This window comes from Boleophthalmus pectinirostris, unplaced genomic scaffold (assembly GCF_026225935.1).
Source record: "Boleophthalmus pectinirostris isolate CB_2022bp ecotype Guang Dong unplaced genomic scaffold, ASM2622593v1 HiC_scaffold_10, whole genome shotgun sequence".
Taxonomy (NCBI): Eukaryota; Metazoa; Chordata; class Actinopteri; order Gobiiformes; family Gobiidae; genus Boleophthalmus; species Boleophthalmus pectinirostris.
This window is the reverse complement of record NW_026570971.1, coordinates 16,607,067-16,635,003: the sequence shown is the minus strand read 5'-3', so window position 1 is coordinate 16,635,003 and position 27,937 is coordinate 16,607,067. Positions and strand designations below refer to the sequence as shown.

The 27,937-nt window shown below is 39.5% G+C and overlaps 1 protein-coding gene across 3 annotated transcripts; it reads right to left on the bottom strand.

Moving 5' to 3' along the window:
- Positions 1-91: 91 nt before the first annotated feature.
- On the bottom strand, positions 92-27,369 carry si:dkey-157l19.2 (uncharacterized protein KIAA1522 homolog). Of its 3 annotated transcripts, XM_020919273.2 has the most exons (8): positions 27,058-27,369; positions 16,394-16,715; positions 6,355-6,504; positions 6,192-6,235; positions 5,992-6,127; positions 5,567-5,677; positions 1,387-5,490; positions 92-775 (listed from the first exon to the last, which is right to left on the bottom strand). In XM_020919273.2, exons 2-8 carry the CDS (start codon positions 16,689-16,691, stop codon positions 729-731), a joined length of 4,890 nt encoding a protein of 1,629 aa, XP_020774932.2. In that variant the 5' UTR covers positions 16,692-16,715; positions 27,058-27,369; the 3' UTR covers positions 92-728. The 3 variants fall into 3 exon arrangements, with proteins under 3 accessions (XP_020774932.2, XP_020774934.2, XP_020774933.2); XM_020919275.2 differs by lacking the exons at positions 16,394-16,715; positions 27,058-27,369 and adding an exon at positions 9,627-9,857; XM_020919274.2 differs by lacking the exons at positions 16,394-16,715; positions 27,058-27,369 and adding an exon at positions 7,509-7,767.
- Between the last annotated feature and the right edge of the window lie 568 nt (positions 27,370-27,937).

The following is a 27,937-nucleotide window of genomic DNA, read 5'->3' as shown; positions in this document are numbered from 1 at the left end:
AAACTATACTATAAATTAAGAATATACAACTCATCACATTCCTCAACTTCAAACCTAGTCATCATGGGCATAATGCAAAGAGTGAATCACATTTGAGACCATAAACATTTATTTAATATAAATCATTGTTATTTTAGTCTTTACAATCAGTTTCCAATAGAACTGAAATCTCCCACAGTCTAGCCAGGTGGGGCAAGCCTCCGTTTGAGAAAGCAGCAGGAACTATGCAAACCAAAGGTAACTCTTACATTTCATATGCTTATGTGGTATTGAAACCAAAATATGATTAAGAGCTATACAATGTAGTAAAATTAAGGGTGTTAAAATGATCTGAAAATCCCAAGTGAACTTTCGTGACAAATAACTTAATAGTACTTTCAAAACAAATATATACTATTTGGAAGACAGCATAATTGAGTAAAGTGAATGTACAGTCATGCCATATTTACAAATGAGTAACTTAAAGCCTCATTTTGAATAATTGTAGTAACAGTAACCAAAAGCTACAATATTACTCAGCAGGACATCGTTTGTACAATCATCGTCTGACACTAGATGGCGATACATTTCCATCTGTTACATAGGTAAAACTCAAATCCTCTTTACAAATACAATTGCATGCAGATTAGGCATCCTACACCATTAGCAACAGTCTGAGTGATTTTATATCATGCTTTAAGTGAAACGTGTTATATTGTGTTATTGCTTTTACAGGTTGAGGCCCACAGTTATTGTCCAACAGTCCCTGCGGTCCCATTTGGTTTCTTTGTGTGATCTGTAGTGAAAGAAAGATAACAAACATGGTTATTAGAAGTTATTTAGTTTAAAGTGCATACAAAAGGCTTTAATTGTTTCTAAATGTACATATATGTTTGCAGAGTTAATAGTAGTGGTGAATATGTATCAGTTTTATACCAGTCAAGCGGCAAGTTTGTGTAAAATCATAATACACAAAACTTCATCCAAAATGCAGGGACAATGGTGAGCAAAATTCATGTTTTTCTACATTAAACATTTATTTACCAAATGTATTTATTTACCAAAACAGTATATAGATGGGACAAGCTTTGGCACATTTTTTCAGTATGTTATCAAATCAAACTTGATTTATAGAGCGCTTTTTATATAAAAATGCAACATAAAGCGCTTTAGTTTAGTTTGTGAGGTAAGAGTTATGGATTACCACTATTTAAGTCACATTCACATCAGCTGCCCATGTCTATCAAACTATAATTATAAACACTGTCAGACTAGGTAGAATCAGTAAAATCTTATATAATTTAATCTTATATAACTACGTTTTAGTGAAATGAGTAGTCTAACCCGTTATTTGCATTTAAAATTAAGAACACAGTAATTTGTCATCACCAACTTCTTTTTTCTTACCTCTAATAGCATCTGATTGTGCATCCTGTCCTGTTGTGTCACCACTCTCTGCTTCTTTGGTTTTTGTTTTGGGTTTTTTTGCTACAGGTGGAGGCACTTTGAATTCCTTCTTCGCCGGCTGTTCCACGCCTGCCTTTGTTAACTCTGTTTTCTTTTCTGCCTTGACCTCTGACTTGGTCTCAATCACCACCTTCTTATTGCTTTTGGAGAAGATAAAGCTGGCTGTGCTGGTGGGAGACCTGCGGACATCGAAACCTGGTGGTGAGTGGATGCTAAGCCGTGTTGATGGACCGTTTTGCGATCGTGCCGCAGTCCTTAAGCGGATTGCCTCTTGAAGATTCATGGAGGGCGTGAGAGTTGTAGGAGACCTGGTGATGGTTGTTGTAGGTGAGATTCTGTGGAGAGTTGGAGATGTGGCTGCTGTTGTGGGTGGAGAAGGCGGAGCGCTGATGATGAGGGACTTCCTGATGGGTTTTTGTGGAGCATCAGTTGTGCCAGATTGGATTTGCGGGGCTGTTTCTTTTTCCTGGGTTGCTGTGACTTCAGATTTCAGTTCATCTTCTGCTTTAGGAGAATCCAGTTTACCATTGACTGTTTGATCATTAGAATGGTTAGCATTTTCAGACAGTTCTTCCTTTATGGAAAGAGAGGCTGGTTCTTCGTTTTGTTCTCCAGTATCTGAAGAAGGTTCTTGTTTAGGAACTTCTTCTATTGGAGGCGAAGGAACTACAGTGGCATCAGCTTCTTGTGGAGAAGTGGTGGTATCGGTGGTTGAAACTTCAGGTCGTGACGGGACTTGTTCAGTGTCTTCTGGTTTATTTGGTGTGACTTCTTCTGGTTTATTTGGTTCTTTTAAGGGTAAAGAGTCAGATGTAGGCTGCTCGATGGGAGGAGGAGGTGGAATACTCTGTGGAGGAGTGAGAATATTCTTCCATGGGGGTAGACTGGATTCATTTTTAGCAACAATATCTTCCTCTGATTTCTCAGTCTCTATTTGCGGGGCTGGTTCTTCCGATACTGGACCAGAATCACTGCTGGGTGATGGAATATCAGATGGTTCTTGTGGATTTTCAAGGCGCTCTTCCACAGATGCAGTAGAAATTACTTTAACAACTGATGTAGAGGAGTTTTCAATGACCTGGAGTTTGCTTGTTTCTATAACCACAATCTCAGGTGGAGGGGCCTCTTTTGGTGATGGAGGCCTTTCCTCAGGTGGAGATGGAGCGACCTCTTGTGGTGGTGACAGCATTTCAATTGAAGGGGGGGATTCTTTAGGCGCTGGGGTGGGCTCTTCTTTGGGTTCTGGGGGCTCATCTGCAATTACTTCTGAAGATTGAGGAGGCAAATCTTTGGATAGTGGTTCTTCTTTTGAAGGCTGAGGAGACACATCTTCTGGTTGAATGGACAATTCAGGTATTGGGTGGATTTCTACTAGTGGTTGAGTAACTTCTATTTTTATAAGAGTAGAAACTTCTTCAGAAGGTGGGACAGAGACTTCAGGGGGAGTGATAATGACCTCTACTGGTGGTGATGGTCCTTCAGCAGCCGGAGGGGATTCTTCTGCTGGAGATGAAGTCTCTTGGGTTAGAACTGGAGGAGCTGCGTCTTCCAATGGGGGCTTGGAGACTACCTCAGGGGACGGAGGAATGTCTTCTGGTGGTAAAATATTGGTGGTAATTATTTGAGACGGGAGCTCAGCCACTATGGAAGGAATCATAACCGTTTCTCTAGGAGGAGAGGGTGGGATTAGATCAGGTGGAGGAAAAACATTTGAATTTGACAGCACTAAAGTGGGTACTGTGGATGGTGCGTGGATGATAATTGAAGGGGGACCTTCCGCTAACAGCTCCTGGGGTGGTGGACAGGGGGCCTCTGGGGGTGGAGGAATGACTGAAAGTTTAGGAGCTGGTGGAGGGGATTCAGGCGATGGTTTAGAAATGTTATATTGCTTGACGTCTTTTGGAGGTGAAGTTGTTTTTGGTGATGGAGGGGAACTATCTCTAGAGAACATTTTGACTTTTTCAGAGAACACAAATGTCTTTATTGGTGGCGGAGGTGCTGTGTAAGAAGGTGGAGGAGGGATATTTAGGGGGGGAGCTGTGGACATATTTGATGCACTAGTAACAGCCTTGTCTGGAGGCACCTGCACCGGGTGGACTATTTCATCTTCAGTATTGTCAGGAGGGGGGGGCAGAGGGAACTCCGTTTCATCGGGACTGCCTAGGCCTGCCTGTGACACTGGTGGGGGTGGAGGGGGCCAGCACGATTCAGGGGAGGTGACTCGTTGTACTGAGATGACAGTCGTGACCCCTGCAGTCTGTTTGGTGGGGAGCTGAGGAGAAATGTGCGCTGATGAAATGGAGGGATTCGTTGTATTCCGTGTACTGCTTTTATGTTCTTCTGCTATGGCTGGGAGCCTCTGTCCATCTTTTTCTACTGTTCTAAGTAATATGTCATTCAATATTGCACTTACTTGTACTTTTCCATGGTCTACATTCTGCATCAGTCTTTTACTATTCTCTACATTCACAGATCTTTCTTGACTTACATGAACTTTCTTGGACTCTACATTACTACTTTGTCTCTGCTCCTCAATCGAACTTCTCACAGCGCCGTCTGCGCATGTGGAGGGAGGCTGTCTGTATGGTCTCTTGTCTTTAGGGTTTTTCTTCACAATGGCATAGGTATTTTCAGGTGCAGGTGGTCCCAGCAACAGCTCAATACTGCGAGGGCTGTGGGACCATACCTCAGGGGGAGGGGGAGGAGGGGCGTGTACTTTTGGATGTGGGGGGATACTGAAAAGTTCTCTTAAAGCCTTTACGGAGGCATTCTCATTGACAGTGATGACAGAGGCATTGCTGGTTTTACTGACATCTGGCTGAGTGACTGCGGATTTGGATACCTCTACATGTGTGGATGCAGGGAATAACTTGTGCAGTTTAGATAACAGTCCTTTTTTGTGTTTTGGAGATGAGTTGCTGGGAGACATGGCATCCTGACTGGAGTAGCCACTGGATGGAGAGATTACTGTGCCATGATTATTAGATAGAGTTGCTTCTTTCTTTTCATTTGAAGCATCTGTGACAACATTATTGTTAGTGGAATCCACATTCTGCTGGGACTTTAGGGGACTTGGTGTTTTGGAGCCAGTGAATTCATCCAGTGAACTGGTGTCAGCATTATATCCAGGACTGTCTATGATTTTTTTCATACTTCCCTCACTTGTTTGATTCGGCGTAATCTTAACTTCTGCCAGATCACGAGAGCGCCTCTTCATTTTATTGTGGAGAGAGTAAGAGCGACTTGGGGGCGGAGGAGCTCTTTTAGGCTTCATGACAGAGAGGCTGCGTATAAAAGCTCCATCTTTCTTTAGTTCATCTCCCTTAATCATTCTACCATTGGATGGACCCTTTGATGCATCACTCACTTTGTTTTGTTTTTTAGATGCGTCTTTGTCTTCTCTCTGTCGCGGGGTGCTGCTACTTGAAATAGTGGAGGAATCAGACACTAAAGTGTCTGAGTCTGAGTTACTCCAGCAGGAGCTGTCTGACAGGTGGAAGTGCATCTGTCGAGAGGCGGAGGTCATAGTGGAGCCTCTGGAGGAGGTGCTGCGGGCCGTAGAGGCTCTGGATGAAGGACGGGACGAGGATGGGCTGGACACTATCAAACTGCTCTTGGTGACGGTTCGGACACTATTGCGGCTGCTCCCGCGACTTATTTCTACAACCTCGACAGAGGGTGGCAGCACTGCATTAGGAATGATTTTGGACAAATATGCAGCCTGAGGGGACATGGACATCACAGGGCTGGGGGGTCCTGGTTGACCACTGCCTGCAGTAGTCATTCCAGGGACAGCCAGAGACCCTGGCCAGGCCCTGTCCCCTCCAGGCACCACTGGGCCCACACGCTGCAGCAGGGCCATGTCGTCCACATGAGCAGGTCCTCGGAGCTGCTCCTCCTGTACACTGTTCAGGGGAGGGACGACCTCTGTGTTTGTGTTTGTCTCTGTTGGTGAGTGCACAGCCAGCTGTGGTACATCAGATTCCCCATTTAAAATCTCCTCCTCCAACTGTGGACTTATTGTCCACTCGGCCCTGTCCAGGCCTGGAGAAAGAGAAACATTATCACTATAAATGCTAGAATTATTATTGCGTAGTTTTCTCTGTGTTAGTTTACATACCAAATTCTCTTTGAAGATGCTGAGGGATACCCCCTATATTCCTTCTGTGTCTTCTCCTTGTCCGGCCTTTTTCAGGCTTTTTCCCAGAGTTCAGTGGTCTGAAGGTTGATCCTGATAAAACAATCAATCACTTTACTTAAATTTGGGGAACAGAGATAGCATTATCTTGCTTTTTTTTTTTTTTTTTTTTTTGTTAGTCAGATTTTGCCAATAGTTCCCCTTGTATTTTTCAAATGTAGGCCAATTTGTATACAGGTTTCTGTAATAACTAGATTGATTAAACAAGTCCAGAAAATAATAAGTAACTTGTAAATATAAATAAATATATATGACGTTGTAACTAGCAAAGGCAGCGTTCATCGATCTACCTGCTGTACCACAATACATCACTAGAGGGCGTCCTCATTCATTCAAGGCCGGCTTACCTTGGCGTGTGAGCCCAGAGCGTGAGGATCTTGAAGACACAGAGGACTGCAGTGAGACCATGGAGGATGTGTCAGGGAGGGTGCTGTCTGTGGTGAAGCCCCCTCCATCTACCTCTGCTCGGGCTGACGTTGTTGACTAAAGAAACAAGACTCAGCTTTGTGTTTCTAAGGCAAAAGATTGTTAATGTTGTGTTACTCACAATTGTGCTTTCATTGTCGTGATACTCAGGTCCAAGAATTCGCTCTGAAAAAAGAAATATACTTTATATATAATGTTATTGTTGGACAGTTGTGAGACATATATACCCTAGTTGTTGAGAAGTATTATGATTATGGCAGCAGTTCACATTCATGGACTATTACCTTCTTGTTGCATCAGTTTGAGTCCTTCCAGTGCCTCACTGTGAAGGTCCTCCAGGTACTTGGGCCTGCTAGCCTCAATAAACACATTCTCCTGGAGCACATGGGGGGCTGGGGTCTTCTTATCATCATCGTCATCTCGCTTTGGGACAGCTTGAATCAGAGAGAGAGGGGAGAGAGAGGGGGATCAGTGTGGATCATGTCTGTGTTACAGTAACAGTAAAGTGACCATATGGACACAGCAAGTGCAATAAGGTGTTTGTCACTGCAAAGTAATGCTGATTAGTTAGTACATATGGGGCGGGGGAATTAGACATGGAAAGAGTACTTACATTTTACTACTAGAAAAGACTGAGACCATGTAGAAATAATTTTAAAAAGTAATTCAGAATGCTGCCTGGACAAAAGTGCACAATAATGTTTGCAAAACATAAAGGAAAAATAAAAAGTTAACAGACAAAAATAACACAGTTACTCAGCAAAGGGCGGATTATCATATGTGATACAAGTTCACGCCTCGAGGACACAGAGCTGCTTAGACACTTTTATGTAATCGTGGCAGGTGCCAGATTTAGTCACCTTGTGCCTACTTCTGTCACTCTGTCAGTAAGACCAGGCTGGAATTAGCCTTGACCGGCCCGTGCACGGCACTCCATATTAACTTCAATCACTGTCTCGTCTTTACGACTCTGGCATTTAGCAGAAATTGAGCTACAGCATCTTCTCCAAAACATGTTAATATCACAACATTTTAATACTGTTTTTAGCTAAATTTAGTATTGCTCAACCGTGATTTTATTAATGATGATGCGTTTATAGGGTTGAGACAAGTTGTGCGCTTGTGTTGTGATTATTTTTATATAAAATACATTTGACTTGACATTTAACAGTGTACTGATGTCTATAAAATAACACCTTTTCAAGAAGCATAAATCAGAATTGACAAAGCCACAGTAACAGACATCTCCACCTGAGACTGAAGTTTATAGCCTGCACACAACAATTTAATGGCTTTGTTGCCTGCAGAGAGGTGTGCCTGAGCCTGTTCTTGTCATAGCTAAACATCTCAACAATAAACACAAGAGCAATTAGTCTGAGTCATAAACCAATTAAGTCTGATAAAAGAAATGCTATTGTACAGTATCGCTTTCACTCACCTTTCTTTTTGAAAACTGGTGGAAAGCAGTAAATATTACTGCTGTGGTCACACTGAGGACTAGCCACAAGAAGAACCATAACTTCTCCAATGTTGAATTAATATATCCAAAGTAAAGCTACATCCAGAGCAGTCCATAAAAAGCAGCTGAAGTCTGTAGCTCTCCTGATATGATGATGCCAGTGTGCCTTGTTTGCGCTCAGGCTGTTTGTCCATGCAGTTCTCATGAGCCAATAGACAATCAGAGCTCAGACTGTAATCCCAACCGCAGCCTAATTCCTGGCCTCCTCCCTCGTCCTGTCAGCGCTGAGAGGGATGCCCAACATCCCACTGTTGCCCCCCATCTGCAGGGCACCCTTGCCTCTGATTGGCCAGTGAGGTCAAAGATCATAAGTGTAAACACGCGGAGGGGGGAGAAAGCCCTGTGGAGGGATTTGGGGGTGATTCTACATATTACAAAGATTAAAATGAGAGTTATCCAAACAAGTGCATTCAAGTCACAAACACAGTAAGCCATTTGTTTTTCCCCTTTTTTCTACCACTACTTTTACTTAGTGGTATTAGTCTAGACTTTTGCCACAAGGGGGAGTAGGTGAATTGAGGTGCAGAGGCCTAAAAGGAAGATTAAAAACATGTTTAAAAGAGCCCTCCTCAGCACATGGGCACACATGTGAAAATGTGCTCTATTGTTACTAACAGAGACTGCTAACTACGAAGAATACAAAGGGAAGGCAGTGCTTAATCACAGACTGCCCTTGAGTGATGATTGTTATGATCAAAGCTGTGATCAACCACTATTAAAAAAGCTGATGTTGAGCAAACCGCTTCGCCAAAGGAAAGAAACCACCTGAGAAGTGTCTACATCCTGGTGCATGAACAGGAATGCATGACATCTGAGAACATGGAAAACAGGCGTACTTGTGCGATCACAGAGAATGACTCACACAAAAGACGAAAAAAGTTAATTACACGTATTGTCAGAGACTGAAAATCAATCATTATTTCGGAGTCCACAGTTAATGTAAAGCTTCAGCCTATATGCAGAGAAATGTGATATGCATGCGGCAGGTCACGCTAGTTTGGGAAAACACTTATCCTGTTACCATGTTAGTTCAGACTTGACTCTCGGGCGTGTCGCTTGATAAACAGCTTTTATTATTAGAGCTCCTGACATCAGAGCTGAATCCATATTAATCACCAACATCCTGAATGCACCATCTGTCTTCACTGGATTATGTGGCAATTGTTTTTAACCAAATTACACAAAAATTCTATAATTTAAATTTTGAACAAAGTCTCATTGTGTTGGTTTTATATGGAATAGCTGGATTTCATTGTTATTTTCAACATTATAAAAGGTATATCAGATTTACTGGAGATGGACAGGCAGGTAGAATTCCCATCGTTATTGCGCAGAATTTGGTTGTTACATGAGGTCAAGGGCCGAGACAGGTTCTAATCTATTGTGAAGATTTCTTTTGAAGATTTCTAATAAAAACATTTTATAAGCAATGGGGCAATCTGGCTCTTGGCCCCCATCTGGGAGTATGACATCATCACATTCAGTCATCTGAAAAAGATCCCTCGAAGACTGAATATTAATTTATGATACGTGAAAATGACAACGGCTAAACAATAAAGCGCCTGAATACATAGTTTGAGATTACAAATATATTTAACATTTATTCAAAATATTTTATATTTAAAGATGGCTTTGTTAATCAACTGTGTTTCTTTTAATCAGAATTATAACTGATATAATTGAACACTGTGATTTTGTAAACTAACTTGAATTGCCCAAGAGGAAAAAAACAACAACACACAGACAGTGGATGCACTGTTGCTTTGAGGAACATGTATCCACAAGCTGGTAATAGAGAATGCCAGGCCAAGTGTCAAGTGCACCTATCCTGTTTCTTTTGTATAACTTTACATTCTATGATAAAAAAAACATGTAAACATGCTTTTTTAATCGGAAGATACTTCCGTTTTCTTTTAAACTAACTCTAGTAAGTTTCTTGATGGTTAAAACTGTTGATCTAAGCAGTGACCAAGCACTGATTCACCCGCATGCCTCTGCCACCAACTGCGTCCTCCAAAACCTTAAAGTAAAACTGACCTGGTGAACGCGGACTGTGTGAAAACGCTGGCACCATCCGCATCATGTTGTTTATCTGCAGACTAACTCACACTGGTGCTTCTCCTTTCGCATTAAAGGAGGACTGGTATTCAGCCCCAAACTCACACTTTTCTCTCTGGTTTGGTCCATGAGAATCAAAGGCTCTCACACACCTCCAGGCCCTGCCCTGACTTGCCTCCTGTCTCTTGTTTTGCAGTGCTAGGCAGACAGCCCTGCACACTCACTTAGCTGAGGAGCTGAGACTGCCAGGTGCTTAAGCCTATCTAATCAGCACCAGCCCAACTGGAAGCGTCGAGACGATCGGCTAAAAGTCAACTTTGTGTAACCAGAAGGCAGCCAGGTCCAGCTTGAACCTTTTGCACTTTAAATTGATTAAATATTAACATGATTGGAAAAGCATGCTGTGAAGGCCAGGTAACGGATACACCTGCGTCATGTGACTTCCATGACCACACACACAATATGGATCACATTACTCCAATAATACACACCCAGTGCAAGTGCTGTTACTTCATAGCTTGAAGCGCCCTGTTAGTGTCACCATAGTGAGAACTAGACATAAGCAGTACACAAAATCCGTTTAGCGATGACAGATATTCAGCCCTGCTATTCCCTGTTTACTGTAAGCACCACCCTGTTACAGTTTTCATGCAATGTGTTAACACAACAAATAAAGGATGCAACAAATTTGTTGTTTGGGATTACAAAAGGTGTATCACTGTTTGCCTAGATCAATGAGTCAAATCCGTGGCATACACAGTAGCTTTATATTCTTCTTAAGAGGTCTAGGTTCATATTCAAATGCAATTGGTTTAATCTGCCATTTACTCTTTATCAGAGCCAGAGAAGAGAGATTGAGGAAAACAGACAGAAAAATATTGAAACGCACTATAATACTCTCCTTAAATGGATCGAATTTCACATTTTCAGATCACAATTCGATTTTATATTGCCACATCGACCACCACTACATCTGGCCTATCATGTTTCACACTATTGATCTCCACAACATCAAGCTACATAGCAACAAGCAACATATGAAACAAAAATAAAACTAAAATTTGCCAGTCAAAAAAAAGCATTGAGTAACTTTCTCACAGTTCCTTGCCAAAATCTCCGCTGCAATTTTCCATTTGTGACGAAAGTAAAAATTATCGGCGCAAACTCACTACAAAACTTTACTATGATACCAAATAAGAAAGTGCATGAACTTTAGCTCCTGGCCGTCCCTCTGTTGGTAACCCTAACACCACACAGGAGAAGAAAGGCAGTTGAATGAAACCCTAGTGGAGATGATTCAGATGGGACTAGAGGGCAAACTGGCACATAGCGTAAATAGGAATTCTCCTTTACTATTCTCTCTGACCTAAATTTGATCTGTGCCTTCTCTTGGGTGTGGTGACGCCTCCACTATTAAATTGAAATCCCAGTAAGAGCCTATGATTACAAGCGCGCATTTGTGAGAGTGTTTACTAAATACAGATAGTGAAAAACTCTGCTGCTCAGTTCCCACAGTGTCAGCATTGAATCGTACCCACATGCAAAGAGCACATGTTTGTAAGATCAGGCTTGTTTTCACTTGCAGTTCTGGCTTTTAGGTCAGATATTGCTCAAACGCGTTGACCAGACTTGTAAAGAAATGCTTACTTTGCAAAGCTTGTTAAGAACAGAGTGAAGCAATGCAAAATTTCAAAATCAACTGACCTAAAATTGGATTGAAACGTTATCAGGTTCTTTTCAAAACCTGTTTGCCTAGCCCTCATTGTTACAGTGTCATCTTCTACAAAGAAACAGGGCCTACAAGTCATCAAAAAAGAAAAAAGTACTGGATGCAATCTTGACTCATAGGGCTGTGCAGTTAATCAACTTTCAATCATGATTGAGATTCTGTCATTTCTAATTGACAATAATATGCTTGAGTAATTTTAATTCCACCCAATCATAACAAAACAAAAAAATAAATTCTGTCAACTGGACAAAGATTTATTTATTTATTTTTGTATTGTTTATTTTATTTTTTGTTTTGTTCAATTGACAGAATTAAATTTTTTCTTTTTCTTTTGTGATTTGGAGTTCAGACCTCAAAGAAAGACATTTGACCCAGTTAAATGTCAACAATTAAAAGTCTAGTTTACGTTAAGGGAATTAATATTGAAAGACATTTTTTATTTGTTCTTAATAAAACAAAAAAACATAAAATAGAAAATCATGACTGATCAATTTGCCAATCCCTAATCTGGACATAATCATAGACTATACTTCAAATCAGGGGCCTCCAACCTTTTTCCTCTTGTGAACTACTTTTTGTAAAACGAAAATGACAGAGAGTTAATCATTTTAGCAGTTGTCAGAAATTTAGTAAATATAAGAGCCAAGGTATGCTGAAGATGAGGTAGAGTTAGACATCTATAAAACATAACCCATTATCTAGTTATCAGTGCATAAATTTAGGCATCAAAATTATACATATACAAGGGAAATAGGCATTTAATCAATCAAATGTGAGTTATTCAGCGCAATATGTACAAAACTTGGATGGGGGTGGAGAGCTACTGGTAACTCCCGAGCTACAGGTTGGAGATCCCTGCTTCAAATGATCTAATCCAAGCCAGGTAACGAGATTGTATCCACATGAGTAGAAGTCAATCATCAATAATCAACAAATGTTCCCACACATACAGTTCATTCATTCTTTGTTTAAGTAAATAGTTACTGGAGTAAATGACAAATTCACACACAACTTTCTATTTCTGCAACAAACCACCTTTATGAGACTGAGGAATGTTTGGAATCTAAAAGGGAGTGCCAGGGCAAACAGGTGACCATCTGCATGTGCAACAACAGTGGACATCCTCACTGAGGCTCTGTTCACTACTACACAATAAAAGTCATCTTAATAGGAAAAAGCTGGACACATGGACTTTTTAACAATTATCATTTATTATTCTGCATTTAAAATTAACAAGATTGGATAAAAAGAAAGAAAATAAGGAAAAAATATCTGAATTGTTTGAACTAGACATGTTTAAATTTGTATCTTGGAAAGTCCAGGGGTCCAGCGTCTATCTCTGTTGACGTGTTACTGTTTGTTCACAGAATCCATATCAGAGCAAAGGTTTGAAAAAACAAAATCAATACCGAGACACTAATTGACACTTGATTTAATAACAAACCTAGACACATATTCAAACAAGTAAAAAACATGACATAAATAGGGCAAAATCTGACCTGAAAGTTTTAGAATAGTCTTAATGTTTACCAGAACCAACACCATGTGGTAATAATGAAGAAACTACAATTAATTTGTGTTGAAAATGATTCTATTATTATTTTTAAACCAAGTACTGAAAAGCAAATTCCTTAGCCATTTCAGTCCATGTATTATTCGTTCATTTGTTTTTCCCAAAAAAAAGAAAAAGAAAAAGAAAAGAAAAAACTACTATTTTCTTCATTATTTGTCTCCAAAACCAAAATGAAAAAACAGATACCGATTAGATTTTTCAGTTTTCGATTTTGTGTTTAAATGAATAATGGAAAAGACGGATAACGGCCATTTCCCGTTTCCATGACTTAAACTGCAATGCCGGACTGAACCAGGACTGAACCAGGATTGAACCAGGACTGAGTGTCAGGACGGGCCCGGTGTTGCGTCCATGTAGACTGTCAGGTGATCAGAACTGAGACCGGGACCAGACTAGGACCGGGACAGGGACAAGGACTGAGACCGGGACCAGACTAGGACCGGGACAGGGACAAGGACTGAGACCGGGACCAGAACGGGACTGAGATCAGGCCTGAGACTGGTTTAGTCCTGGTTCAGTCCTGGTTCAGTCCGGCATTGCAGTTTAAGTAGAAACGTTATCTGTTTTTTCCATTATTCATTTAAACACAAAATCTTAAACTAAAAAAACAAAGTGTTATCTGTTTTTTCATTTTGGTTTTGGAGACAAATAATGAAGAAAATAGTTGTTTTTTTTCGTTTTCTTATTTTTGGTTTTATTTTGAAAAACAAATGAACGAATGATACACGGATTCATTTCCTTAGTAACAAATCAGATTTGAAATTTAACAACATTAGCACTGACAGATGACTAATATCAACTGACAAGAAAAGGAAACTGACAAATGATTTAGTGTCTTGTATACATTTTGATTGAGTTGTTACCCCAGTCGATATGGGATTTCCTCACACAGAGTACATTTCATGTTTTATGAACCCCTGAGTTTCGGTATGAGGACGAACAGAGGAAGAAGAGTGCACATGGAAAACAAAAGAGGCCATTGTTCCCCCCCTGTAACTGCGCTGGCACAGCTCTTAATGAACTGGCACTGTGCCCATAATACAAGCATTTAGAGTAGTGGAGTGGGCAGCACAGTCATCAACACATCATCAACATTTACACACATGCACGTGTAGAGTTCACTGTTTGTGTTGGCTGTGGAAACAATGTACACGACTTATTTTGACATACTGTTCCAGAGGGCTTGATGTGAAGTACAAATGACGCATTGATTTCAAATGAATAAGAAGAGTTGTTCTTTCGTGGCTGCATTTACCCGTTTACAGTATGCTACAAGTAATAGTAGTAGGTTTGGTACAACATAATTTAATTATAAATACCAAGCAATTATTTTGTTTTATAATTATGTTGTTATGTTCTTTTATAAATGTTTTACCTAGCAACCACATTTTGGTTCCACTGAATACATTGGTTATAGTTTATACATCACAGTTTTTCCCTTTAAGACTCATCCCAGACAACAAAGAGGCTATCAGCAGATGACTCCATCCTAGATAAGATAAAGCAAAGAGGAAATACACACACACACACACACACACACACACACACACACACACACACACACACACACACAGCAAGGATCCATGAGACTGGTTTCAACAATCCATGACGATAATCCAAAAGTATAGTTTCTTTAACAAGTGTTTACAAAACTTGATTTCCTTCCTTTCAATGTTGTAATTCACCTCATCACCTACAGAATCCTGCGTGTACATGCATCAGTGGTTCACGTGTAAATCATAGACTACATAACCCGACAATGACGGCAAATTTGTCTAACCATAACCAAGAGATGTTTATCAGTGTTGTATTTAGACTATGTGGGCCAATGTGGGAATCCCCTCAACTCTCCCTCTCCCTACTCGACCAGATGCAATAAAAAAACAGTAAAAAAAGAATTAGACAAACTGTTCCCTGTCTCTAAAGCAACAATCTAAAACTGTATAAGTCAGAAAAGACAGTCTTAAGAAAACACTGTAGTGGTGTTCATGCTTTTTGTTCTGACAGTATCCCTCAAGGCTAGAGCTGCTTACCGTAAAAGTAGACAATAAGTGCCACTCAACTATGAAAGAGTACTGCATGACATATATTTGTACTTTAAGTACAAGCCCAAACAAGAAGTATACCAGTGAGGGCAATCAATGGTTAGTGAGTCAACATCTTATGAGTGAATTAAGACCTGGAAGTATGAGCACAAACATAAACTCTGAAGGTCATGTATTACACAAAAATGTCTGTTGTGAGGTTAAAACCATGTTAGAATGTTGTTATCTCCTCAAAAAAGTGCATAGTTGTGTTTTGTTTCATTCACACATGTCTGAGTAACCGTTTATTATTAGTCTGTCTACATCTCAAAGGTCAAAATGTTCTCTGCTCCACCTTGTGATATCATGCAGTGATAGTTTTCAAATTAACAGCTCCTTTTACCTTTAATTCAGTAGAGATGGGCAATTCCAGGTCTGAAATCATTAAATTAATTCTAGTAAAAGTGTACAGAGTTTAGAAACACAGTGGAGCATTTCCTGTATGAGTATGTATGAGTATGTATCCTGTTTGAGAGAAGAACACAGCCGAAATATGCAGAGTTTGTGTGTTAAATATGTGTGAATGAAACAAAACACAACTCCAAGTATGTTTGTGATGAGAAAAAAACATTATAAAGTAGATCAGAAAATAGTCAAATATGAGCCCTTTAAAGCAGCTCTGTGTGTACAAGTCTCAGACATGTTAGTGCCATATGAACCATCTCACTCAGAGGACCTAAACATGGGGAATCTGTGCTTCAGTCTTTCTTTCTTTGTCTATAAAGCACTTTGGATTACTTGGTGTACTTTCCTCTACAACTAAATACTCACCCCGTGCCCACCCAAGTGCACAGCAGCTTGTTCTACTTGTAACCTGACCAGACCAGGTAAGCAAGGTGATGGTATCAGCGTCTAAAAGAGATTTTTTTCACAGCAAACAAAGCAAGGTGAAGGTCGAAAAGCAACCAGGAAGTGGTTCTGAACAAACATCCCGGCAGTGAGCAAACACACACATGCCTGGGGCCAAGGAGCTGGAGCCTTCACTGGTTCCCACCGCTCAATCTCAACAGTTTCTCATTTTAGTTTCTCATGTTACTTTACGGATTTAAGAATGTATTAGCATTAATGGGCAGTATTACATAATATAGCTTCAGATCATTTACTGTATTTACATTTTGTGTGGAGGACCGTAAGATACATATCAAATATCTAATAAAATATTTATTTACATTTATACACCCTATGGATTCAAAGGGCGTTTAGGTTTGGCTGTGTTGGTTTGTTGGGCTGGTAGCATGAAAACTCAAAGTCCATTGATCTAACTTTAAGGTCAGTATTGGTTCATCTATTTTGGTCTTCACATTTACTTTTCAGTGTCAGTTAATATTTTGAAAACAGATAACTTGTTGTGGACCCTTACCATGACTGTTGCTTTGCTGATGTCCCTGCTTTCCCGACTTCTGTGCTCCCTTGGGTGTACCCTGGTAACCAGCAGGGTGTAGGTCCAGGGCCAAGTCAAAAGCAGGTCTGAACCCTGGGTTTTGAGTCTTATCTCCCAAGTTTTTATTCTTTTTCCCCTTGAGCCAGCCCAGAGCTCGGCCGATGGAGCGACTGCGCTGCTGCTTTCGGGCCTTCTTGCTGTTCTTCTCCTGGGCGAAGATATCCACCACATCCTGCGGGAGGAGGTCGCCATATCCCAAAGAATCACGGTTTGACATGATGAGCCTCACTGGAGTTATGACCTGAACAGAGACAGAAGAAAACGCAGATGGTGACCATTAGGAATAAAAACAATCTTGGGTGTATTTATATTAGACCAAGGGCTACAACTAATGCTTATTTTAGTCACCTTTTTTTTATTAATCCACCAGTCAAACAAATATTGCTTTTGTACATTTTCCCATTTTTAGAAGTGTTAGAAGAAGTGGATTTAATAATCAATTAGTTACAATTATTGAGATTAACTGCTGCAGCCTTAACTAGAACTATGTCTTGTTCCAGTATTTGCAAAAACTGTTAAGGATGAAATGACAAAACAAGAAGCCAGACATGTTTCAATTTAAATACATTAAACTGTGCTCTCTGCCTCCCAGGAATGATGATCTATTAATAGTCTATATGCTTTTACTGTGCAGCTTTTGCATGTAGAGACTCCATTTAGAGCTCGACCACAGTGAACAATGATGGATTGTTCAAGTCTAACAGGTTTCAGGCCTCCACATGTGAACTTTTTTTGTTCTGAAAACAAACTTAAGACTTTCAGGATTTCAAACCATTCTTTTCTATTGTTTGTTGTGGAAATGTTTAGTTATGTCCATAATGATAGGACAAGCAGCTCGACCAATAAACACTGCAGTTATGTGTGTACTCTTTTCAAAGTTATGCACAAGACATTCAAGACGCTGCAGCGGACCCCCTTCTGTCTCTAAAACCAAACTTCTGGGTCCCGCAAAGCAAAGCGCTGGCACCGCTCCCTTCATTCCATAACACAGAGTCATAATTCACAAAGCCGCGCCCGTAGGCTCATACACATTGCCTCCACAGCAAAGTAAGAACTGACACTCGCCACTGTACAACCCGTTCTGTCCGTGGTATTCATTCACCTCGCACTCGTCCTCCTCGTGTTGAAGGCATGCTTTTCCTGTCTACACAATGAGATCATCCTCTTCATGTGTTCACCTTGTTGAACCATTTCCCAGCCGTGCTCCTGGGGATCTTTAGCTTCTACCAGCTGTGTGCTTTATTAGACACTGTGAACTCAGCATCACAGGAGTGGACGACATAATAGAAGTCTCAGCTTGTGTACAGACAAGACAAAGATATTAGGTTAAGACTAAGAAAGAGAAAAAGTGCTATTCCCGGTAACTAGAAACTGAGATCTTTTGGTAACTATGGCAGCCAGACACAAACTTAATTGTGATTTTTCTGACCAAGTACTGCAAAAGCAAGCAGCTATATTTGCGATACATGTTTAAAAAGTTGAGATTAGTTCAGATTGCACATTTTAAATCACCCCAGGAGCATCAACATTTGAGTGAACACTGAAATAGAAACCAAAACCAGCACATTTCAGAACAGAGTAGAGGTCTAAAGGTCTAAATTACCGGTACAACAAGATTTTTCTTTATAAAGACAAGATATTAGGTGTCTGTTACCTCATTACAGCTCGGTTTTGTGAACTGCATTTTCTTTGCTTGGCCAGTCTGTAATGATACAAGCACTGGAGAGGTGTGTATTCTGGTTCCCAGGCTAGCACGCTGTGTGTGTAAAGTTGGCTTAAATGGTATTATTCATTCACTGATACTTACATCATAGCTATGCTGATAGATTGATTGATGCGCTAATGTTATTTAGTTGTTACATATGACAATGACTATATCTTTCCACACTTGATGGGAGGTTTCAAACAAGTTTTATAAGTATTTAAAGAATTCTCTTTGCAATTCGCCATACAAAACAACCATAACATAGAAAAATGAGCATACAGAACAAGTAAACAACAAGTAACTAAACCAACATACTTCCACTTATTAAGTGGTACTATATGAAAGGTATGTTCCACCACTTCCTTCACAACATAATAAACTTCAAAACACTCTTCCCACAGCAGTCAGGAAGAGAAGGCAAGCACCACCTCCTTTAGAGTATGAATCAAGTTTATTTTGAGTCTGGCTTTACAAGAAAGGGAGGTTTCCCTAAAGCTCACGTCCAAAATATGCGGGTCTGCATGGGGCGAGTTTATCAAGTCCCGCACAATGCCTCTTGAGTTTACATAGGCAGGTAGTGAAGCACTTCAGTCTAGCTTAATGCAGAACATGTTGACATGAAGTTGAACCTTTTATAGGGAGTGTGTTTTAGTGAAAGGAAACAAGTGAAGAGCATCCATCTTCTGCTCAGAGAAGAACTAGGCCTCTCCCTGGACTAAGTGCTGTTTCTCCTGCCCCAAATTACAGTCATTTGAACATGAGTAAGATCCATGCATGTGCGCAGACCACAGCCACCACTAATCAGACGCCTCACGGGAGCAGAGGGGGCGAAGGGGGTGGGCTCTTCATCACACGGCCAGCGACACCAGACCACCCACTTACACTGTGACTGTCACACAGAGACAACCCATAACAACATCGCCATGGTTACACACAACCTTCAATTTAAGCTCAGGACAAACAAAAGTAATGGATATGACGCATAAAGCAAACTAGTCTCAATAAATCTTTTGGGCTTTGAGTTCAAGTGTGCTGGAATTTCTCACTTTACTTTGAAAAACACAATGAACACAGATAGTCATTGTTAAAGTGACTCATTCTTTTCCTATGACGTAACTTTGAGACAATACTGACAAAAATATAGTTTATGTAGATTTTTTAACAGTATTATTCAGATGGCAAATCATGGCAATGCATCAGAAATGTGCTAAATGTACCGGTAAATTTCTTGGTTTTGGACTGCATACCTGGCAACAAAAGTGCAGAAATATCAATATATGTGTTGTTTTTAGATTTAAAAGATGTTTTTGATATACTATATACAAAATATTTAATTGTTGCACTGTTACATATAAAAAACGCAATATATGATTTCATTTTGATATATTTCCCGCATGTTCATTTATAGAAGTTGGGTTACCTTTAAATCAAGCTTTTTTAAATGAAAAAGTAACAAATGAGTGTATTTTTCTTTGCAAAGCATGTTACGATTACGTAAAGAGGTACTGTGACCAAATGGAGAGACTTTTGATGTTTTGCTCTGTGGTGCTGGAGCTGACCTGCTGACCACCCTCTCATGCTCTGAATACTTTACTGCAACACTTCAGCACACTTAGAATGCTGACATCTTGATTACAAGGCACTTTTATTGTCTCTGCAATTACTTAATCTCTCTAACCACCACTCCCATTAACTCAAACAGAAACAATGAAGTCAGAAAAGTGGCATGATGTAAACAGTCTTGGATTAACACTAAACAAAAAGGTACTTCAAGGCCCTTCAAAAAGTTGTCTAATAACTTCCCTTTAAGCATATTAATCAAAAGTTTAAAAAGGGTATGCTTATTAATGTTTTTGTTTTCATTTTTGTTTTTTGTTTTTTCTCTGTGGTTTTTCTATCCCAGAGCTGTCAGGCAGAGCGGGCATGTGTTCCAACACGCTGTTTACTTATCCTTGACAAAAGACGTCAATGGCTTTCACATTGGACAGGACATAGAGGAGTTTGAGCGTAGCAAACCTCACCGCGATGTCAATAGCTGCTGCACTAAATGATTATTTGACAGTGGTGTGTTCACATGTGACTGCGTATCACCTCGGTTTATGCAAACTTAAACAATATAAAGCACAACTAGGCCTGACACGATAATGACTATATATGGACTAAACGTTCAGTACAAGCACAATTTTTGGTAAGTCAGTATTTGTCATGTGGGCATTTTCTTTGCTCTACTGAATTTTTTTTGTTTGTTATTTTTTGGCTATATTATAAGCTTTGACCCGTAGAAGGTTGAATTAATAACTTCTATGACTCATAACAGATACAAACTGTTCTGCTGCGGTTTTTATAAAGACTAAGAAAATCATTCTTGTACTAACATGTATGAAAAATGTGCACTTTTAAGAAGCATATTTTTAGATCAAAGTCAGAAGAATAACAAGGGAGGTAGGAATCTAGAAAAAAATGTGATATTGCAGTTGTAGCTTTTAGAGAAAAAGTTTTTAATTGGAATAACCTGTATATTGTCTAAGATGAAAATAATAATAATAAAATACTCAGACAAGACATCATTTACCAGCACATTTTAGCGCATTTCTGATAGATTGCCTAATTTATTCATATTCTCTAAATATTGTTATTGCAATAATCAAAACATTCAATATCAACTTATTGTTTATTTTTGGGGGGGCAATATTTATGATGTAGACTAGGGATGTAACAATAACCCAAATATTGTGATATTGTATCATCAAAAGTCTCACAATAATATCGTGGGCTGTCACAATATATCAAATTACAAGTTCCTTTGCTTAAATACATGGTTTTATAGTAGCAACAGTTTATAAACATCGGAAACCACATAATTTCAGTGCAGATAACATGAAAAAATATGTTTTTTACTTGAATTCTTGGGGTTATGACGGAAATAATTCATACCAAAAGTTTGTCAGAATATTTTAAACAATCTACAATTATATAAGCCTCTCCAAAATATTGCAGTAAATATTGTACCGTGAGATGCATATCGAGAGATTTGGATATTGTGACAGGCCTGTGTATGACTAAATGCAAAAATTCTGTCAGCAAAAAGTCAAAAGTTTTGGATTTTTCTCTCTTTCTTTCTCGCTCTTGGGGGGAATCACCAAAATGAAGACAAAGCTCTGACATCTGTCTAGCCTGAAGCACAGTGCATATATTTAACCAGTAAGCCAAAGTTCAAATCTAGGATAAGATACTGTTCTTCCTGCTGACTTAGTATAGCTGTGTATTTATTTGACAAACTGCTGAAGAAACTGAGAAAGCCAAGTTTTGTTACATTTACAACAAAGCCGGACAGAAAGGCTTAATCTAGGGAGTAAAGCAACACTTCAAACACATAGCAAAGTAATTATGTTTTCAGAGCTGGGACAATGTTGCAGGTGCAGTGGTGATCTAGAGGCTGAAAAGTGCACTTTGTTTGTAGTCAAGGACAAGGGAGCGGCAGTGATACAGGCTGCCACCTTTGTTTGAATTAGGACTCATTCACTTAAACCAAAAGGTCATACATCAACACTTCAGTCCTCTGTCTGAATGAGTGAATGACATCTGAATCTGGCTATAGGATTCACACGTTTAATAGTTCATAGTTTAACTGTCACTGTTTTAATGACTCCAACCGTAACCAAGTGATCTTCTGAGAAAGCTGTTGTTATTGATGGCACCTAGCTGCAGGCATCGGTCTGGGCGTTGCCGTCTTATTTAGGCATTATCAAACAAAAGGAGAGCGCAACACTGTCAAGAACAGACTGAAGTAACCTTGTCTGGGCTAGACTCAGTGCAGAACAGCTCTAATGTACAAGCTGCAAACTGCTATATCTGGAAATAAGCAGTTCAGTAATAGGGGTGGGTATCATTAAGAAGTTGCCGATATGAAGGATCCAGGTTGGTTTCTGTTGGGGCTGCCACCATTAAACAAAGTGGCAGACAAAAGTCAGTTAAAGTTGGTGGCTAAATTACTATTTCTGATATAAAGACATTTTTAGAGTCTTACCCATGGAAAGAGTCAGGTAATGAAAGGTAACGATGAGTTCTTTATGGAGTTATGGCAACCTCTGCTTGACTACTTGCCCGTGATCTCAATGTCACTATACAGACAGACAGGTACAGGCTCAGGTACAGGCTGGCGAGCTGTTGGTTTGCCTGTTTGACCAGGTCGGTGTGTCTTGCTTAATTGGGTAATATTTTTGTAATGAGTAAAACTCAAACATGTGCTCAGAGTGCTCTAGTGTGTTGTGTAAAATGTTGAAAATTAAATAAAATATATTTAAAAAATGTAAAAAGAAGTTGCCAATACGATACATACCCTGATACAGTGCACTTTCGATTCGATGCAATATATTTCAAATCGATTCGATATGGTTCAATAAAAAATAAAGTCTATATCATGGCTGTGATACTAAAAGCCTTTGTCAAATCACTTCTTGTGCAAAGTTAAAATGAAACACAACAATTTTAATCATCAAAACAGTGAGTATTTCAAATGTATCGCACAAACAATTTTCTTTCCACTGAACAAGCAACAAAACTGTAGCACTGTGACAAAATTATTTAGTTAAATATACCAAAAAATACTACTGGAAATATATCGATACAGCAGCCCACGATATCAATACTGTATCATCACATTAAACACTATACGATATATCGATATTTCAATGTTTTTGACAGGGGTCTCCAATTTTTTTTCACTGAAGGATGCATATAAAAACACATATTGTAACAATGGGCTGTAGACTGGTGTTCAATACGGCAAGACTTTCAGATAGAAGCATTTTCCAGACCCACAACACCTTTAAAAAGTTTTGCAACACTAATTCCAGGCATGATTTTGGTCCGTATCACAATAATAATGCAATACAGTGATAGAAATATTGATTTGCAGTAAAAACGAACTGTCTATGGTCAGTTCAGCAGGAGGCTCAAGGGTCAACAAAAATTGAGGTCCACATTTGGCTATAGTTTGGACACCCCTGGTATTAAAAAAAAAGATTTGCAGTGGTCAAGACTAGTAACTACACTTAGATAGAAGAACCCCATTTTTAGTCATATACTGTATATTTATATGAAATTTTATACGTAAAACAATAATACAACCACATAACCCACGTAAAATCCGGATAAAGATCATTTCTATGACAAATTGATATCCAAATGACTACACGCCAGACCGATGCCATTTCAAAGCGGAAAAATACAATAGAGTCTGGGGTGGTCTTCACTTCAGCCATTATGTTCTCTACTCATAACAATAAGAGCATTTGGAAGACAATCTCTAACAGACATTTTGAGGTTCCTGTGTTTGGTAACGTCGTGGAAACAGTTTAGGAAAAAGACTGTAACAGGAGTGATATAAATAAACAGGGCCTGACTACAATAAGACGATAATGACAGGCTAAAGTTGAAACAGCAGAGGTCAGTGGAGTGTGTGTTGGTACAGAGATCCGTGCTTCGTCTTATGTACGCTGGCGTGTTGCGGGGCCCACTGTAGCCATGCAGCGGCTTGTCTACTGAGAACGCTGGGTGCATTCCTGAGAGATTGATAATTACCGACCGAGGAACTCTTCTCTCTAAAATTTGCTTTCACCCCTTTCCAGCTCTCCGCCCCTCGCGCCCCTCCTCCTCCGCCTCATGTTCTTTCTTTCTCCCCTCTGCCCACCTTCATAGTTCCATCCCAAGTACAGTGGTCTCGGACAGGATCACAAATAATAGCAAACACATGAGAGATATTTGGTAGATAAGATTACAGTAAGACGCTGTGTGTGCAATGACTGACAGTATTGTTCGGATTAAATTTCACAGAAGTTGACGCTATCGTTTTTAGCAGTGAGGAAAGAGCACATGGTTTGGGTTACACAATGTTTGGACAGCAATGTACATATTTGCAGTCCGAAATCCATTTTGCGGGAATGCAGCAAAAACTAATCTCTGGCTGCTGTCTTCAAGGGTTTTCTTAGGAGTAAGAAAACCGTACTTGCACTAACTTGTATGAAAAATGTGCACTTTTAAGAAGCATATATTTAGATCAAAGTCAGCAGTGCAACATGGGAGGTAGGAATGTAGAAAGAAATTTGATACTGCAGTTGTTTTAGGGAAAAGATGTTAGAATTGGAATAACCTATATATTGTCTAAGATGAAAATAAAACTTACAATGTAATCTTTAAAATAAGGAAATACAGTTCAGTTTTGTGGTAAATTTTACTTTTTGTGATACTAAACCTCAGTCAAGCACGTTTTACCACATTTCTGATCTTAATATTGTTTAAGTAGCATAATCGGGACAATTAAAAAATTAGAGATCAACTGATATGGGTTTTTTAATGGCACTGTTCCGAATCCAAAGAAACCAAAGGCAGATAAGCTTTGCTAATATTTTTGGGCATGTATCTGCGTCTCCTCCAGATTATGTAATTTAAATTCTCTAAAAACTCACCCTCTACTCTTTTTTGACAACAAAAAAGCTGTAGTCATGTTTTAATAGCTAGCTATTTGTTTGGAAGTCTTCAAAGGAAGTTTTATGGGTATCTTTAGGAAGCAGGTCACCCAAAACAAAACATAAACTCGGCCTGTGCTAGAGATTTAAAGGAGATAGCATATGCTCTAAAAAGTGCAAATATTGGTTTATCTCTACAAAAAATATAGAGCAAATCCTGAACATAATCCACTTTGAGGTCTCTTTCCCACAAGCTGAGAACCAATCATAGAAAAGCATCTTAATGTCACTGAGGGAAAAGTGACAGAACCACTTACTCTTTTTGTTTGTTGTTTTTCCCCATAAGAGTAAAGAAAACTGTAATTTCCCTGGCAGTATCCACATGCGGCTGCCAGCAGACACACAGGCGAATCTCTGCTATGTGTGGTGTTTGCTTTGCCACAGGGGTTACCAAGGGTCTCCTGTCTGGACCGAGGCCGTATTGAAGGAGCTGAAGCCCCCGGGACACTAGGTCAGTAACATGCCACATAGAAAGAGAAAGATTGCTGTCGGGCAATCATGGCAACGACAAACACAGCTGGACACAAAGTTTAAAAATACTTTCTGGAAATATTTTTAGTGCAAAACAAGGAACTCGAAGTCAAGACTAAAAGTCACATGGAGAAAACATTATAGTCAGACACGATAGTAAAGTCACTTCTGACATCGTGTATGAAACATCCACAATCTCCACGACAATAAATATAATAGGCTACTAAGCAGATGTATTATAGCTGAAGTAATGGTCACTGCAACTTCATGTACAAAGTAATATGTGAAGTAGAAGGTAGTAGTTGTGGTAGTACTAGTATTACAGCATAAAAGTGTCAGATGGTGGTAGCACTAGTAACAATACAAGTAGGATATGCTGTTTTGGATATATTCACAATTTAAATATTTATTAAATCGTCTGTAATAAAAAATATATACATATTTAAAAAAGCTTCAATAAAAGGTGATGGGAAATTTTTTTTAAATCTAAATTTACAGTTTAATTTGTAAAATAAGAGTATACAGTGACGTTATACATGCCAACATTTATGAAAATATAAATTGCCCATATCCCCCAAACAGTAGCAGTATACTTAACACAAATATTTTTTTATAACGTACCCTACACTTATATTTGTCGTTTGAAGAAAAATAGTGAATTGAACAAAAAATGTATAAATGTGATTTTTTTTTAAATCATTTTCACATCACATTTAGGAATCTTCCCCCACACCTTATTTGACAAATCCTTGGATGCACTCTTAAAATTTTGGCACCAAAGCAAGTTTCCAAAACACTGTGCTCTTTGATCGTGCCCCTTTAGCTATTAATCAAATTTTCCCAGATGAGGTGAAAAGAATGCTGTGACGTCTTCACCACAATCTCATTTATTTGATAATCTGTCACAACAAGACAGGGGTTTCCTCACACCTTTCCTTAGGTCTTCCTGTATGACACCAAAGCATCACTCACTCAGCTTTCTCATATTTAATCATGTATGATAGTCGCAACATGCTCATTACACATCTTGCTCAATTGTCCCTTCAGGCAAAAATGCATCTCTTACCTGGTCACATCGGGATATGGGAATTTTCCTAGTGTTATGGACTAGCTACCCCCTACATAACCTACCTCGTGTCATCAGCTGCATCATGATCTCAGAGGGTAACTCGGCCTGAGCTGTTGCTTACATAACACCTGAGATCTCCAAGGGTAACAAGCCCTGGCAAGGAAGGACTGGAGAAGACTTAAGGAGCACCAGTATGTGACACACCCTTACTAAACAAATGGCTTCTCTTACCACAAGGTATAAGAGGTGAGACAGCAGTAAACAGGATTAAACTCACTGGAAACTTTGACAGTCCCAAAACTTTGGATTTTGATAACAGTCAGGTGCAAAGTTCAGGATTGGCAAACAGACACAGAGGTGCACAGTGCATGTGTTTGACATGCACTAAAACATACTAAAAGTTTCACTACATGTGCTATCAAGGAATCAGGTTCATGGGTCAGTGATGGCACGCACAATAGTGTTCATTGTCATAAAGCTGAAAGAAGGACTATAAGGTCTTGAATTACCTGTGCTTTGGATCCCTCAAGGCCATGCTAAGCAAATCTCCCACACCTAATTTTCCACGCATGCTAAGACTAACCCAGCAATTTACACAAGGTGAGCCCTAATAAAACAAATTAGAATTATGTCATATAGTTTAGTTTAAAAAGCCACTTGTTCTGAGTCTGAATTTAGAACGTCACAGAATTTAAATTTTGGTTTAATCCTGAGTGCCAAGTGAAATATGTTGCAATCCACAACACACTCAACATTTTTTTCAGTTCTCTTTTGTTAAGGCTACATGTAAGAAAAGCAACAAAACTTTTACCTTTAAAGAGATTCCTGGTCCAAATGGCTTGTCCTAGCCCCTCTCCATCTGAATTTGTGTCACTCTACCGTTTCTCCAAAACTTTTCACTCCCCAAACTTCTTCAGGTGAACCATTTCCGTGAAGAGCGCGTATTGGAAGCGGACCCGTGTTTGCGCGCAGCCTGACTTCTGCCGCAGCTTCCGTGTGGAGACTGGAGTGACACGGGGCTGGATCATGGGCTGGATGTGAACTGTTCCTTCGCCTTGAGCGCCGATGCTTGGAGTGAGCGCGCTGGAGAGGGAGGCAGGATGAGCGCTGTGTACTGCTGCTGCTGCTGCTGCTGCTGCTGCGGTGGAGGCGCGGATCCCACCTGGAGGAGAAGAGTCGAGCTCAGAGAGCAGCGACCACGGCTGTGGGAACATCTAGTGGTGGCTTTTTATAACTACAACTATTTTGGGAATAGTTTCACATTCCAGCAATTTTTTTTTTTCCAGCAGTATTCTGTTGCAGGCCTAGTAGTCCTATTAGTAGGGGATCAGTTCACAAGGTTAGGATAAAATATGCATAATAATTTTATTCTGAATTTATTTTAGGCCTAATCTATTTTACATCACTCCAAAGACTAAATCTGTTAACTAATTCAAATGATTCAAAAGCCATTCTTAGTTTTATAATCAATGGTGAAACATAACAAAGTAAGTAAAGTACCGTACTTAAAGTAAAAAAAAATTAGATATCTGTGCTGTACTTTACTTGTTCATGCACCAAAGACAAGGCAAATAATGGTAGAAATATGTATTTATGTTAATTGTCAGATTTGTTGTTGTTGTTGTTGTTGTCGTCTTTAAATTGATGCCAACAAAATAATCGCATGAGCAATAAATAAATAAATACATAAA

Bases quoted from the DNA above. Each gene is read 5' to 3' on its own strand.
- si:dkey-157l19.2 (XM_020919273.2), bottom strand. From the start codon at position 16,691: ATGTCAAACCGTGATTCTTTGGGATATGGCGACCTCCTCCCGCAGGAT. The intron at 6,505-16,393 runs GTAAGGGTCCAC...CTCTGATTCAAG, and splicing joins TCAGCAAAGCAACAGTCATG to CTGTCCCAAAGCGAGATGAC. The intron at 5,678-5,991 runs GTAAGCCGGCCT...TTGTTTTATCAG, and splicing joins CTCTGGGCTCACACGCCAAG to GATCAACCTTCAGACCACTG.